Source organism: Cyprinus carpio, chromosome A2 (genome assembly GCF_018340385.1).
Source record: "Cyprinus carpio isolate SPL01 chromosome A2, ASM1834038v1, whole genome shotgun sequence".
Taxonomy (NCBI): Eukaryota; Metazoa; Chordata; class Actinopteri; order Cypriniformes; family Cyprinidae; genus Cyprinus; species Cyprinus carpio.
The window spans coordinates 21,696,850-21,713,599 of record NC_056573.1 but is presented as its reverse complement, the minus strand read 5'-3'; the positions used below and the strand labels follow the sequence as shown (position 1 = coordinate 21,713,599).

The window sequence follows — 16,750 nt, the reverse complement described above, 5'->3', positions numbered from 1 at the left end:
AATAAAACAAAGAGAGAGAAAAAACAAGAATTATACAAAAATCTATGAAAAACAAAAGATGACAAGACAAGGAGACAAAAGAATGCATACACTACCATTATTGATACAATAACCTACAAACATTACTATACAGGGAAAGCTTTTAAATACATGTATTTTCTTTAATCATTTCTTCATAATATTTTATGAATCTTAGGGATTTTTTTTATTATTTATATAAGAGATTTAAGAAGTGATAATTCAGTTTTAAAATGGGGATATGATGGAATATTATTTGCAAACTTTTGTTTTTGAATAAAGGATTTGCTATATAAAATAAAGAAATTAACAATGTATTCGAGGGTCTATTTTAATCATCAATATAATAAAAAATTATGTATTTTAGCCTGAAAGAATAAGTAACATTGGCAGAATCGAATATATAGGATCCAAGGTCGGACCAAAATTGCTTGAATATAGGGCAATCATAAAACAGATGTGCAAATGTCACTTCTGATTGCTTACAAAACGCACATGAGTCTTCTGTTAATCTCCGTGACGGTGACGAGGGTGAAGTGACGTCATCGCACTGGAGGACGGGTGATCCTCCAACGCGGCTCTTTCTGTAGTCACACGGGCCGGAAAAAAAACCCTACCCAGGCCGGGACTTTGGAGCAAGGCGGTGTCCCCACCCCTCTGGCCGTGTCTGTATCCGTGTCTTTGCGTCTGTTCTGGCCGGTGCTCTCGTGATTCGGTAACCGGGTGAAGATGGCGGACCCGGCGGAGTGCACCATTAAAGTTATGTGCCGTTTCAGGCCATTGAATAGCTCGGAGGTGACGAGGGGGGACAAATACATAGCCAAATTTCAAGGAGAGGACAGCATCGTGATCGGGGTGAGTGATAATTTGGGAGTTATTTTGTATCCTGGTTTTTTCGATTGATCTCGCGCGAGTGGCTAATGCTAATGACCGCAGTCCATCAGAACCAGAACTTTTCACGACTTGCTAATCTGAATATTTGACACCGACACCAGCCTCTGCACCCGGTCCGGTCACACTCGAAACTGGCCGTTTAACTCGGACATAAATGTTAATTTAGTTCATTTCAATGTCGTTTCCTTATGAGCTTCATGCTAACCGTGTTAGCCAGTCCTGCAGATTCAACGCGGAAACAGTTAGTTTTACACTTTTAGAACAGCAAAAACTTATTATATTTATTTACTCCGTTTAAGATATGTATTGGTTGCACACTGTAGGTTTATTTTATTATTTTATACCTATAATTGTAAGTTTGGGTGTGGGTATATGTTGAATGAGCAGGAAACTGTCCGTGTTTGCGGGCGTTTGTAAATACTGAAGGAAAATCTAGATCAGGAATGTTTTCAAACGTTTTGACATCAGGGACACCAAATTTGTTCCCATCGCTTAGGTCTGTCTCACTAAAATGTAGCAGTTTTAAATAATAATAAAGCTACTTTTTTTTCATTCTTAAATACCAATTTATGGTGCATGTTTGTGAAAATTTGCGATTTATAACAGGAAAGACAATATGTTATTTGGTAAATTAACTGAATTTGATGTTGTTACTGTACTACAATCTAAGCAAATCATTAAAATATTTATGGAAACTATTTACTTTTCATAGATACTATATGTGTTTCTATACAACCTTTTCACACACCCCTTTTGTGACCCATCAGTTTTTTTGGGAATCTAGTTTGATGGAAAACTCCTGCTCTTTATAACATCAGCAGTCACATTTAAAAAAAAAAAATGGGTGTGAATGACAGGTGAAATTGGACATGAGGTTGTAAAATGAAAACAGAAGCTCGGTTAAACCTCTTTTTCTAGCACATATACCTGTTAATATATAACTAGGCTTCTACTGAACCAAAGACCTGAATGTAACACATTTAAAAGGACCAAGTAGAAATGCTGATGATCCTGGTGTGATCCAAATGTGCAGAAACTCAAGAGTTGTACTGACATCTACGTGTATTTGTGGGTGGGGAATTGAGTAATCATTGTCACTGGGCTTTGATTATCTTTAAACCCAGTTCAAACATGACCGTCTATAAGTCATAAACTCTGGCTGACTAAACTATGGCATGATGAATTACATTTGAAAACAAACATGTCATGTGGCAAGCTGAATCATACAGGTGACCACCATCCCTTTTAATGTAAATACTGATTATTTCATAGAGCAGTTTTTCTTGTACGTCCTCTTCAATTTCACAGATCTTTTATTATGGTGTTAAGGGTCAGGTAGTCCTGTCTGGTTACAGTGTGTGTACGTTCCTGAAAGACCGGCTTTGAAACGGATATGTTTGTTTTTGTTCAGTGCTAGCTCTCTTAATGGTCCTCGTGTGTGTGTGTGTGTGTGTGTGTGTGTGTGTGTGTGAAGATAACGTGAGAGAATGCCCAGGAACTGGAGACTCCTTCAGGCTAATCCACAGTCATTTGAAAAAAGTGAAAAGAGTGTGTGTGAGCTCTAGAAGGAAGGTGAGATAATGCTTTGGAAATAGAGAGCGCTCCACCCTGCGCAACCCCTGGGACTCTGTGTGTCTACAGTTAGTGAGATGAGAAAATAGTTAGGTAAGAAAGTGCCACAATTAGAACTCTGGGAAATGTTTCTCTTCTCACAGGAGACTGGCCTTGGTTCTGTATCAGTCTTGTGTTCAGGCCAAGCATAAGAGTACACGTGTACACATCATGATGTGCATAGTAGATTGGAATTGATAATCTGTTTCACAGATGTTGACACTTTTCTACTTCATTATGAGTTCATAAAACAAATCTGAAAATATGTGTGCTGCAGTACTTTTATTAGATAAAGCAGCTTTTATTAAATGCATTAATCATATAAATGATTGTTTTGTTAATGTTTATTTAATAAATTGTATTATTAGTTTATTATAGTGTCAAAATGACACTACAATGCAAAAATCATTCAAATGGGTTCTGAACACTCTTGTGCATTACGAACAGGTTGCTGTTAAACTGAATGAGTACAGGAACATGGATTATTTGAACGTGTTTAGTGGCAGTCACTAGTCTTCCCCCACTGACTCCTTTGTCAGTATTCAAAATCTGCACATTATAGAGACTTGCAGCTACAACAAAAACATTTTACAGACTGTAAATCAGTGGCATGCTCGTGAAAAGCTGTTAAACATTACATTTCCGCTGACATTCACTCTAGACTTTGGTCATCTTAAGACAGTCATTTTATCCCGATCTATCAAATGAGTCCCTTATTTTTGCCATACTTCAGCATATTTATTGATAATAATAACACTGAACTGTAGGCTTATTCCACAGAGGTTTGCATCTTGTTTAGGCCAGGCTTAATTTAGCTGATAAAGTATTAATATCTTTGAATATGAATAAGTGAATTTGTCATTAACTGATGATTAAACAATTGGGTAGGCTGCTACTTGTTACAGTAAGGATATGGGACCCAATGCTTAACATGCAATAATAGTGCAATGTTTGCACACTTATGGTTTGACAGTGCTCTGATGAAACAAGGTATCACTGTAGACAAAGGCTGAGAGAATTTATGTAAATTGTTGTGTCATAATGGCTGTTTGTCCAGTATGATGGCGGGAGGAGTGCGGTGCTTATTTGTTTCATTACTGGTCCTGACTGTTCTTTTTGTCCCTGATTAAGGGTTTTAAGTCATTTATGTGTATGTGGATTGCATTTTGGGTTTTATATGTATAAATTAATCAGAAGTGTCTGATACAGTGTTATGTTATAAAGAACTTAATTGTCTTCCCTTCAGCAAAAACTCAATTGGAAAGCTTAAAGTTTGCAGCTAAGGAGTTGGCAACCTTTCTTGGTCACTTGTACTTTAGCAGAAGCTGAATCTGCAGTATTTTGTTGGCAGCACAGATCATTTACCATTAAGCTACTATCACCCCAAATGGAAAAAAGTTATAAAACATCATAAAATTATCATGCTTCATTTAATTTTCTTTTTTTTATTATTTGCAAAATTAAACCTTAAGAAATCATTTATTCACATTAAAGTTATGCTTGCAATAAAATGTATTATTTCATTTATGTAAACAGCCTTAGCCTTAAGATAAATCACTTGTATTTTCCATTTTTTCCATTTTACGTCATTTGTAAGTTGCTTTGGATAAAAGCATCTGCTAAATGAATAAATTAAATCAAATATACATTGGTGTAGACTGACATTCTTAGGAATAGTAGATACATTTTTTTGATCCATTCAAGTGTTTTAAGTGTTTGTAATATTAGTCTAATATATTTCTACTGTCAATTCTTTTACAATAGTACAGCATATATATGGTGCAGTAGGATTTGCTTTAAGTTTTAACTTGTTCATGTTAAGAATTGCCAAAACTGTCTACCAAAACCATATACAAAACACAAAGGTTGATGATTATGCTACAGTAGTGCCATGTTATGACAAAAAACTAGGAGCCAATAAATGAATGGTTTGAGACCTTTGATACAGTTGTATATGTCATTTACATTCATGCTCGTGTTTTTTTTAAATTAATTGTACAAATTAGTTGTACAAATCTTCACTCTTTCACTTCTTGTCAGCTAATCAATCAATCCAAGCGGTTTATTCTGTAACAATTCAGGCTGTTGCGTTTTGTCACAGTAACTCTTGAAATCCTAAAAAAAAAAATATGTGCTCAATGATCTAATGGTACTTGTCCTAAATGCGCTTAATTTTATATTTATTTTCTTTTTCTCCACAGGGTAAGCCGTATGTGTTTGATAGAGTTTTCCAGTCCAATACGTCTCAGGAGCAAGTGTACACAGCCTGCGCTCAACAAATCGTCAAAGGTATAAGCAAAAAGGTCACTTAATAGACCTCTGAATCAAAGCAAAAAGCAGAACATGGAATAAGTTTTAAGCATGATCATGTTCTCACAGATGTACTTGGTGGCTATAATGGAACCATTTTTGCCTATGGTCAGACATCCTCTGGCAAAACGCACACAATGGAGGTGAGCGAGAAATACAGTTGACATATGTCTATGCAAAACACTTGTATGGAAGGTCTATTAAGTTCATGTGTCAAATGTACTTTCAGTTTTAGGGTTGTCTGTGAGTGTATAGCATCTTGTGCAGCTTGGAATTAGTTGTATTGGATTTGTGGTGTACAGTATTACAGTTTTGACTGTATTTTTGAGAAAATAAATGCAGCCTTGGTAAGCATGGTAAGACTGGTTCTGTATATTTTACTAGATATACATAATATATTTAGAATAAATTTTACTGACCAGACTCTGGAGCTGTAGTGTTAACAGTGTAATGGAGCAAACAGGTGTCTTTGCACAACGCTTATTCTACTTTTATGAATGAGTTATTGTGGTTGTTCTTTAGGGAAATCTTCATGACACAGATGGAATGGGAATCATTCCCAGAATAGTGCAAGACATCTTTAACTACATTTACTCTATGGATGAAAACCTGGAGTTCCACATTAAAGTAAGACTTTGCCTTCACATACTATTTTATTAACTGTCTTTCTTCTTATTCTTTAAAAGCTTGTCATATTGCTTAATGTTTGTATTTACTCTCTTGATGGTGTGATTACTTTTTGGCAGGTGTCATATTTTGAGATTTATCTGGATAAGATTCGGGATCTGTTGGATGGTGAGTGTGGTGGCTGTTGAAAGCATCACATTTGCTAGCCGCTTGATCTGAACATAATTAAAAATGCTTTTAAAATTCAAAGGTAGTAGAACTATAAAGCTGCTCTTGTTGTGACGTAATGTCTCTCTCTCTCTCTTTCTTTCTCACTCTCTCGTTGTCTTGTAGTTTCAAAGACTAATTTATCTGTACATGAAGACAAAAACCGGGTTCCTTATGTCAAGGTGAGTTCCTGAAACCGGATGTCCCAACTCTGTGTCACCAATGTTCCAGTGTCCCATTAAAATCCTTACACAAAGTGCCAATTACCACTGATCTTTAAAGAATGTAAGTTGTTTATTATAATTGTGTGTCTTTCTGGTTTTAGGGCTGCACTGAACGATTTGTTTGCAGTCCAGACGAAGTGATGGACACTATTGACGAGGGCAAATCCAACAGACATGTAGCTGTGACAAGTATGAATGCACAGACGAAAATAGAGAATACATATTTTCAATTAAGAGAATAAAATATAAGTACCTTTCCAGAAACAGACTAAACCAGATCCTATGAGGAAACTGTAACATCTACATCCTTCATTTGAGTTGATGCTTGTAAACATTGTTATGTGGGTTTCGTGTTAATAATGTCTTTGTGTGTGTCTCAGACATGAATGAACACAGCTCCAGGAGTCACAGTATCTTCCTGATCAATGTGAAGCAGGAGAACACACAGACCGAACAGAAGCTCAGTGGAAAACTCTACCTGGTCGACTTGGCAGGCAGCGAAAAGGTGTGTGTGTGTCAAACTTGTCTTGTAGTGCAGTAAAACATGAGCTGAGTATGTTAAACTTTTGTGTTCTCTCACAGGTCAGTAAAACAGGGGCTGAAGGCGCTGTACTGGATGAAGCCAAAAATATCAACAAGTCTCTGTCATCGCTGGGCAATGTGATATCAGCCTTAGCCGAGGGCTCGGTGAGTCACACACACACACACACATGCATATTCTCACTGGCAGATCAGTTCTGTACACTCTTTGTTTTGTAGCGTTTAGGTCCTGGAGCTGTGAGGCTAATGTTTAAGTTGTGTCCATTTCAATTTGCTGTTCTTTATTGTTATGAGCAATAATTCTACTTGTGCATAACCAAAGGACAATATAATGTAACATAATGAATGTATAATTTAAGATAATTTAAAATAATATAGTATAATTAGTTAATTTTCGGTTTCGGCTGAAACAGTTTAGTAGGGCTGAAACTTTTGACCAAAACAGTGACGTTCAATTAGCGCTTTTCTGATGCTTTGTTTTGAGTGTCTATTCCATGCACATGATGTGGATAAGCTACAACGGATAAACATGTCAGCTGTGTGGACACTAGGGCTGGGTTGACAATAGTGATTTGTCATTTTTAATAGATCTTCATTTTAATGGCGTTTTCAGTTGATGTATGAACAAAACTTCACTAAACATTATTTGTAGCGCCCCTCCTATCCAATAATCGCAATGAGCTTTTGGTGTAAAAAAAAAAAAGTCTAAGCTTTCAAATTCTGTCAATTTTATAACAAAATTCAAATGATAAATGTCACTTCTTTAATGTGGTGTGACAGGTCACTGTTGCTGCCTCAATTCAAGCAGCAGCATGCACAATATTTGACATTATTGTTTTTTTCTATGTATGCAGTCCCCAACAAAATCACCCCACTAACTATGGTTCATTCTTTCTAAATATAGCTCTGCAAGTAATCTGGTGAAAATTCCTGAACTTTCATATCGCAATATGCTGCAAAGAACAAAATAATGCAATGTCAGTATTGTGCACCCCTAGTTCTCACTGTTGTCCCTGTTAATGTGTCTCTTTGGATAAAATCATCTTTTAAATGATCACTAGTTTAGTAACAAATACAAGAAAGAATTAAAGTACAAGTAAAATAATATAAAGAATGATGCTGATGAGACCAGATCAGAAACATATAGTTCCTCACATGATGGGCAGCAAACTGTACCGTGCTGATAGTACACTGCAGTCCTTGTGTTCCCCTCATTGGCAGGACAGTTTTGCACACTGCACACTAAAGATTTGAACAAATGTTGTTGTTGTTTTTTCTCAGTTGTGGTCATTAACATTTACTTCATCATGGAACTTCATTATACATTTAAATCTGCTTTATTAATGTTTGATCTAATTTTATCCTGAATCTCGCTTTATTTCTTTCTCAGACATACGTTCCATACAGAGACAGTAAAATGACAAGGATCTTGCAGGATTCTCTGGGTGGAAACTGCAGGACCACCATAGTCATCTGCTGTTCTCCTTCCTCATACAACGAGGCCGAGACCAAATCCACCCTTATGTTCGGACAGAGGTGAGGAGACACATTCATGCTTTTCAGCTCTATCACTTTGTCTGTTCTCACCATTCATAATAAAGGTGTCACTGGTCTCACTTGTTTGTTATGCATTTATGCAAGAATAATTACAACTCTATGTATTTCTGCAAAGATTGTGTGAAGAGAAATACACCAGTTTACAGTTGTGATTGGGTTTGTGTTTGCAGAGCCAAGACTATTAAGAACACAGTGAGTTTGAATGTAGAGCTTACAGCAGAGCAATGGAAGAAGAAATATGAGAGAGAGAAAGAACGAAGCAAGACTTTTCGAAACACTATCACATGGCTGGAGAACGAACTCAACCGCTGGAGAAATGGTCAGATGCATTTTGATTATTATAATATTGTGATACAGTTTTGTTCTGAGTGCATTTGAAACTTTGCACTGCTGTCTGAAATCACGTGTGAAATGCTTTGTTTTGCATTTTTGTATCTTAAGTGATTGATATGAATCATTGTAAGTCGTAACTTTTCTTTAACATTTTTCAAAGTGCTAAAATATTTTAATTAGTTTTAAACTTTTGAAAGTACACGTTTGCATTTCCTCAGAGTTCTCTGTTGGTGTCCCGCAGGTGAAAAGGTACCTGCAGAGGAGCAGTTTGATAAGGAAAAGATGAATGCTGAAGTGTTGGCGCTGGATAACACAATTAACAATGAAAAATTTGCATCCACACCAAGCATGCCGCCCGTGCCAGGGATGCTCGGGGCCGGACTCAACGATGTTGAGAAGGAAAAATGTGAGGTTGAACTCACCAAACTTTACAAGCAGCTTGATGACAAGGTACACACATACTCATACACTCACAATTTCTTTAATCAATATATTCTCAAAAACACTCTAGTTGCTACAGTCACAGTTAGAAGAATAAAAGCATGGTGATTTTTTTTTTTCTAAAGAAGGTGACTGAACTTGTGTTTTGCGCCTCATCTCTCTCCAGGATGAAGAGATTAATCAGCAGTCTCAGCTGGTGGAGAAGCTCAAGCAGCAGATGTTGGACCAGGAAGAGGTTGGTGAACTCTCGTGTGCACATGTGAAATTGGCGTATTAACAAGTAAACTTTGTATATTCATGCTTGTGTATGTTTTTGCATGTGTTTTGCAGTTGCTGGCCTCATCACGAAGAGACCATGATAACCTGCAGTCAGAGCTGACTCGTCTACAGCTGGAGAACGATGCATCTAAAGAGGAGGTGAAGGAGGTGCTGCAGGCCCTGGAGGAGCTCGCTGTCAACTACGACCAGAAAAGTCAGGAGGTGGAGGACAAAACCAAGGAGTTTGAAGCCCTCAGCGAAGAACTTGGTCAGAAATCTGTAAGTGCCAGAAGGGCTAATTATATATCAGTATTTTACCTACACTCTGCCTGCTATGACAAGAATGACTCTAAACTTGACTTTAAAACATTCCAGAGTATCCTGGCGTCTATAGACTCAGAGCTGCAGAAACTGAAAGAAATGGCCAATCACCAGAAGAAGAGGGTAACTGAGATGATGTCTTCACTGCTCAAAGATCTGACTGAGATTGGCATTGCTGTGGGCAACAATGAAATCAAGGTGAATGGCACACATATAGGTTTTTTTTTAAGGTAAAGGTGAAGAAGGTGAAGTGTGTTTTGCCAAACTAGGATCACCCACCGATGAATGACTTACTGTAGTTGTTAAACCAAGTGTCTGTATCTATAAAGTGTTTATACAAATATATGAATAGATTTTAACAAACAATTATACACTTCACCTTTTATTGTTTATTGTTTAGCTCCTTTAGTATCTTTAATAACCATATCTAATTGATTTTTTTTATGAAACTTAAATGCTAAGTCAAAACCAAGCGGCAACCTCCTGCGCTTTCTCTTGAAGGCAACATCGAAGTGACATAAAGTGTAAATCATCAACTGGCCGCTAGAGGCTGGCTGCAGAAGGAAGTCAATCCCGTAGACTCGCCATGTTAAAATGCCCAACTTTACAGCAGGAAAAAACATGTTTACAGCCTGGTTCAAAAAATTATTTTGGTCTATATAGCTAATTTTCCCCTTCATGACAACTGTGAGGGGGTGAATTTTTTTTATAACTCAACTGTTTAAATTATATTAAGCCTTAAAGTTCTGCATAATTAAGGGCGTGGCCACTCGAGTGACAGGTGGATTGCGCTGGTGACACTGCCATAGAGCTAGGTGGGCGTGGCTTTAGCAACCAGCTCCCGCCTTTTTGCCCATTTTCGATTATCGAGTTAAGTTTTTATCCTCGAAAAAACTTTTCAGAAACCTACAGGTAACGTCACAGACACTACGTCCATGTTTTTATACAGTCTATGGTCAAAACAGAAAAAAGAAAAAAAAAAGTCAAAACGGAACAATAAACAATTACATCTGAGCAATACTGAGGAGTCTCTCTCTCTGCAGCAGCATGAAGGCAGTGGTCTTATAGATGAAGAGTTTACTGTAGCCAGACTCTACATCAGTAAGATGAAGTCAGAAGTCAAGTCGATGGTCAAACGTTGCAAGCAATTGGAAAACACTCAGTCTGAGGGCAACAAAAAGATGGATGAAACTGAGAAGGAGCTTGCAGCATGCCAGTTACTCATCTCCCAGGTACGGTTTATACTCTTGCCTCCTGAAACTCGGTTATTTCTTACATGGCAAACCCTGCACTATAGTCTACTAAACCATAATGATATGAGTAAATAATTATTTAATATCAACAAATGAATATTCGTTTTGCAGCATGAGGCGAAAATTAAATCTCTGACGGAGTATCTGCAGAATGTGGAGCAGAAGAAGAGACAGCTGGAGGAGGATGTGGACTCTCTCAACGAGGAGCTGGTCAAAATCAGTGCACAGGGTACACACAGGATCACATTCAAAAACAAATTGTGCATGTACATGTGCTATTTCAAAATAATACAGTAGTTGTTTCTGCTTCCAATGTTTGGTTTGTGTTTGTGGCAACAGATAAAGTTCATGCAATGGAGAAAGAGAGTGAGATTCAGAGTGCCAATGAGGTGAAGGTAAGAAATGTGTACACAAACATACATACAAATGGGCTTGTTCAATTTGGATGTGTATTTTTTTTATTTTTTATAAATGTATTAGGGATATGCCGGTATCAAATTTTCCTGTTGCAATTAATTGTTAATGCTTTTATCACGGTTTACGGTATATTGGTCATAATACAGTATAACAGGTTAAATAACTATTTTCTTCTAACAAAAATAACGGAACATTTAAATACAATAAAGCAATACAGAAAAATATATAAAGTTAAAAGTTTTACACAGATTAAAGTGCAAAAGAACTATGAAGACCCATAGGTATAATTTACAACAAGACCTCATTAGTTAACCTTAGTTAATGCATTAACATTCACAATGAGCAATAGCTACATTTGCTACAGAAGTTATTAATCTTTGTTAAAAAATACAAGTCTTAGCTCATGTTAGCTCATTAAATAACACAGTTGCAACTTTCAGTTTTAACAATGTGTTATTAAATATTAGAATACCTAAGATGAATGAATGTTCAGAAGAATTTCATTGGCAGTTTATGTTGACTAATGAATTAACTAATGAAGCCCTAATGTAAAGTGTGAATGAACAATAAAAAATCAAAACACTTTCAGACAATATCTAGGGCATGTTGTAGTCCAGATTAAAATGGAAAAAAAAAAAAAGTTTGAAAATAAGCAGCCTATTAAGTCTAAATATTTAAGTATTTGGCACTGTGATGAACACCATAGCAAATACACAAATCTGAATGGCTATTTAAAATTATTTAAATATGTTTTAGAAAATAGTGCAGCTGCTTTATTTATGGGTTTCCAGGTTAAGGGCTGTATTTTCTGCAATTTAGCGCCATCTGCTCTCAGAGAGTGAATGTGCGTTCATGCATTCTTGTTTACGGCAGAGCGCATAGGCGTCTTTGAAGCAGCATACAGCGGTGTTGTGCATTTTGACCAGTTGATGGGAATAGTATTTTTAAAATGCATTCCAAATTCTGAATAATTTGTAATATATAATTATTCACGTATTTAGAAGTGCCCAGATATCAATATCTTGCATATTCATTACCGTGATATATCACATTACTGAATACTGCACATGTCTAGAGTGTATGTTTGTGTGTTTAGGAGGCAGTTGAGAAGCAGATCCAGAGTCACAGGGAGGTCCATCAGAAACAGATCAGCAGCCTGAGAGACGAACTGGAAACCAAAGAGAAACTCATTACAGATCTGCAAGAGTACGATACACACATTTCAGTTGACATAAAGCAGTTTCAGTCAGAAACTGAACTAAAGTGTGTAAATGTACTGACTGATTTCCATCAAAGTTAAACTTCAGACTTGCAGCTCTTGATTCACAGCACTGTTAATAATAATACACCAATAGTTTATAAATTCTCTCTTTCTCTCTAGTTTGAATCAGAAGATCTTGTTGGAGCAGGAGCGTTTGAAGGTGGAACATGAGAAACTCAAATCCACTGACCAGGAGAAGAGCCGCAAACTACACGAGCTCACGTATGCAATGCACAGTCACTTCTATTCATCTCCCTTCTTTTATCAGTTAAACTGCCAAAACCGTTTATGAATCTCTTTATGAAACCCAAATTTCCCTGATTTCTGTTGGTCATCTAAAGAGCTGAGCAATTTTGCATGAGGCATAAATACACACCTGCATATTAAATGTGTAATAAATTACAGATGTCCATGGATTGCATGTCTTTAGTGATGAGCTGTTTTAATGGATTTGTGTGCATGTTACAGTATGATGCAGGACCGCAGAGAACAGGCCAGACAGGATCTGAAAGGCTTGGAGGAGACTGTGGTAAATGCAATTCCTCATCTCAGCACTAGAGGGCGACTCAAGAGGACAGTTTTATTCACATCGTGTAGTGTGTATTTTCAAATACTGTTATTTTTCACCTATTTTAGGCCAAAGAGCTGCAGACTCTGCACAACCTCAGGAAATTGTTTGTTCAGGATCTGGCGACTCGTGTGAAGAAGGTAGGAGTCGATCTGTTGCGCATCTTCCTTTTCATATCTATTTTGCATCATATTCTGTGAATGCAAACTTAATTCAGCCATTTAGGTCAGTGTAAATCCATATGCTTTCTTTTTAAGCAGTTGACTTGGTGGATATTTAATTGAAGGGTATTTGTTTTTTGTTTTTTTTTGTCTGGGTGTAGAGTGCAGAGATGGACTCTGATGAAACTGGTGGCAGTGCTGCTCAGAAGCAAAAGATCTCTTTCCTGGAGAACAATCTAGAACAACTCACCAAGGTCCACAAACAGGTAAATCCAAACCTGAAAAGTCCTGATACTCTTACTTTAGATTGCCAGTTTTAGTGTGTTTAATTGGCACGACAGATTCATATTGGCAAAGCATTTTCATGAAATAAAGCCAAATAAAAATTGTGCAAAACAACATGCATTATCAAATTAAAGAAAAACAATTACATAATGCTGTGTGATTGACAAAGAATCGAAAGTGATTGTTAAAAAAAAATCTCTCTTACTCATTGGTGTCTTTCTTTCACTCTTCTGTAGCTGGTGCGTGATAATGCTGACCTGCGCTGTGAGCTTCCTAAACTTGAGAAGCGTCTGCGGGCGACGGCAGAGCGTGTGAAGGCTCTAGAGTCAGCACTCAAAGAGGCCAAAGAGAACTCAGCCCGTGACCGCAAGCGCTACCAGCAAGAGGTGGACCGCATTAAAGAGGCCGTGAGAGCCAAAAACATGGCCCGCAGAGGACACTCCGCACAGATAGGTGACTAACGGCTTACACAAACACAGTCACCTTGATTAAAACTAACATAACAGGAAAAAAAAAAAGTCCATGATCTTTTCTCTCAAAGATTTGCCTGTATTTTCTGCTTGTAGCTAAACCCATCAGGCCTGGTCAGCAACCTGTAGCTTCTCCTACACACCCCAATGTGCTGCGTGGAGGTGGTGGCGTGCTCTACCAGAACAGCCAACCTATGCCTATCAGAGGAGGTGGCGCTAAACAAGAGAAGAGGTTTGCACAGTCTTTAGTAAAGAATCTGGCTTTTGTTTGAAGGAAGACCATAAAGGGAGCACAATTGCTGACCCACTTCTAGTGTAACAGCCTAGTTTTTGGAACATTTTGTTAATTTACATCAGTGTCTAATAATTACAGTTGTTATTATTATCATGGGCTCCCCTCATGGGTGTATAAAAATCCTTTGGTTTGTTAAACACAACTTTTTTGTGTCCCGCATTCTCACTGCCATTTCATTTTTTTCTTGTTTAGCTGAAGATGAGTTTTTTTTTTTTTCCCTCACTACCGAAGATGCAAGAACGCAAGAAGTCTTCACGGAAATCTGTCATTCCATTAATATAATCCCTCCTGCTGGTGCACATGGGAGGGCGTCTGAATGGAAATATTCATGGCTGTACAGTTCCACTCCTCATCTTTTTTTTTTTGTCCAAAGCAAATGATTTTATAAATATTGCACCCTCACACATGCACCAAACATGATAAAAAGGAAATCTAGAAATAAATGTAAACAAAGTGAACAGTTGACACAGAAGCCAGTGCAATCAGCTCTAATCAGCCTTCAGCTGCTCTCTGCACACCTGTAACCTCTGATTAAACTACTGCCTGATTACTTTGCAAAAGACCTCGCTCCTGGCTTGACTTCATACAGGTCAGCATCTAGACTGCAGCAAGCTTGAATAGAAAAATCCCTGAATAGAGAGTATCCAAGCGCGCTCTGCAGCGGATTGCCTGTATCACTACAAACTCAGATATTTTGCTGTTTGAAAGTACTCTAAACAGATTCAGTTCTGAAACCCAATGGGTTTTACTTTCTGTAGTAACTAATGGTTCTAAAGGGGATGGTGGAGAGGATTGTAGTAACCAGGCCTTACACAGCAGGCTAATGCTGGAAGTATCTCAATGTAAACTTATGATTACAAAGGCTAATGGTTCATTTTTGTTGTTGTTGTTTTCGCTAAACAGTTGAAGGTTGTCCTGTCCTGCTTTTCACACAGTTCACATTGTGCATATCTAAATTTTTATTTTGAGAGTAAGTAATGTCTGCATTTAAGATGCCTATGTGTTATTCTTTTTTCTGCCTGTATCCTCACCAATACATCAATTTTTATTTGGACCTGTATGTTTAAGTGTAGAAGTAGAAGTCCATGTGACATCACTGCTTGCTTGCTCGCTCTGCCACTGTTACTGATCAGCCAATCAGTTTAGCAGAACATTGGTGTGCATGGGCTTATGTTTCATACCTTAATAACTTACATCTCCTTGAGGACATTGCAGACATTAGTTAATTAATTTGAATTTAAGTTAGATTTGTGTGTGTGTGTGTGTGTGTGTGTGTGGAGGTTATGGGTCCTAATTTGGATCATTATTTTCAAGATAAATAAATGTTATTGTTTAGACTTTACACTCCTGATATTGTTAAAGGAAAGCTTATGAATTGTGAATTACAGGACATGACAACCTTCAGTTTCACTTTCAACTGTATCTTGTATGCTTTCTGGGTGTTTTGTACCTTTAAGAGACGTCACAAGGACCATTTAGAGCGCAGTTGTGTTATTAGCCCTAAATTCTTCCCTTTTCAGTGCATGAAGGATAATTAATTTACGTTCATGGGAATGCCACACATTCAATGAAACTTAAAATAAAAAATAGCAAATTTTTTTATTACTGTGTAATAGTAACTCCATGACTTATTGACAGAATTCCACCAATGGACAACAGCTCTGGATCATTCCAACAGTACAAGATGTTTTTGGAAGATTCTGGTTGAAGGAAAAGAGTGGGGATGAAATTACTGATGACACTTTCTTTCTGGATGAACTGCATGACGTGTATGTGTGATTAAAACAATATTCTGAAACATGATGTGTCTTGTGTATTTTTGGGGGGGGTGATTTATTTACTTATCATTTTGATTGCATCATGACTTAAGACTACCAACATGGTGATCACGCTCTTCATGTAGATGACAATTAATTTTTTTTTCTTTGCCGTTCACACAGATTTTTATCTGCCATTTTTATTCATTAAAAATGTAATTAATAAAATATAAAAACTTTATTTGTGAACAGTTGCATTGTTATTGTCTCTAAGTTAAAAGTGTGGGAAAATAAGGTAAAGGTAACTGTTTTGTTTTTTTGCTCTGTCGATTTTGGAGTATGACAGCATAATTACATTAAATTGGAATAAAAATCAAAGTTTATTTAGTTAAATAGTTATCTAGTTATATTTATACATTTTAGAGGTTTTATTTTTGTATGTTTTTTTTATATTGAGAGCCATAAAAGGACCCCCTGTACTGCATTTCGTTGCCTTGTACCCACATGTGCAATGACAATAAAGTTGAATCTAATCTAATCTAATCTAATAAAAAAAAAAAAAAAAAAAAAGATTTTTATTTTTTATGTCATTACATTGACGCTGGCGCTGTTAGCAGCCGCTGCTCTGAGGAACTTTGAACGATATTAACGTTCTAACTTTTAGACTACGTTTTTATTTCACTGTGTTTTATTCACCTGCCTGAAATACATACATGTTTTGGATGTTTGTGCACGATTTTGGATTCACCAAGATTCACTGAGATTTTGCTGTTACCTGACCTGAGACTGTTGCCGGCATTGCTGGATTCCTGCTCACCTGTCGATTTGGTTCGAGGCTGCCGGACTTTTCTTCTATCTTCCTTCAGCTGCGGCAATGATGATCGTTAAACTGACTATCTGGATTTCAATTGTGTGGATTGTCCTTTGCTCAATCTTTCATCC

General features: G+C 37.1%; 1 protein-coding gene across 2 annotated transcripts; it reads left to right on the top strand.

Annotated features, from left to right (window-relative positions):
• The first annotated feature begins 525 nt into the window (after nt 1-525).
• LOC109058169 (kinesin-1 heavy chain-like) lies at nt 526-15,849 on the top strand. 2 transcript variants are annotated; one of them, XM_042778435.1, is made up of 26 exons: nt 526-873; nt 4,725-4,812; nt 4,903-4,976; nt 5,356-5,460; nt 5,580-5,628; nt 5,794-5,849; nt 5,993-6,080; nt 6,272-6,396; nt 6,474-6,578; nt 7,822-7,967; nt 8,159-8,307; nt 8,563-8,771; nt 8,929-8,997; nt 9,093-9,299; nt 9,396-9,539; nt 10,388-10,573; nt 10,706-10,823; nt 10,934-10,989; nt 12,108-12,217; nt 12,393-12,494; nt 12,741-12,801; nt 12,909-12,980; nt 13,163-13,267; nt 13,523-13,739; nt 13,853-13,988; nt 14,244-15,849. In XM_042778435.1, the coding sequence occupies exons 1-26, from the start codon at nt 748-750 to the stop codon at nt 14,245-14,247; spliced, it is 2,907 nt and encodes a 968-aa protein (XP_042634369.1). In that variant the 5' UTR covers nt 526-747; the 3' UTR covers nt 14,248-15,849. The 2 variants fall into 2 exon arrangements, with proteins under 2 accessions (XP_042634369.1, XP_042634368.1); XM_042778434.1 differs by having other exon boundaries at nt 527-873; nt 10,385-10,573.
• Nucleotides 15,850-16,750: the final 901 nt, after the last annotated feature.

Excerpts from the sequence above, each read along its gene's own strand:
- LOC109058169 (XM_042778434.1), top strand. The coding sequence starts at position 748 with ATGGCGGACCCGGCGGAGTGCACCATTAAAGTTATGTGCCGTTTCAGG. Across the intron at positions 10,990-12,107 it reads AGAGTGCCAATGAGGTGAAG|GAGGCAGTTGAGAAGCAGAT; the intron begins GTAAGAAATGTG and ends TTGTGTGTTTAG. Across the intron at positions 12,218-12,392 it reads CTCATTACAGATCTGCAAGA|TTTGAATCAGAAGATCTTGT; the intron begins GTACGATACACA and ends CTTTCTCTCTAG.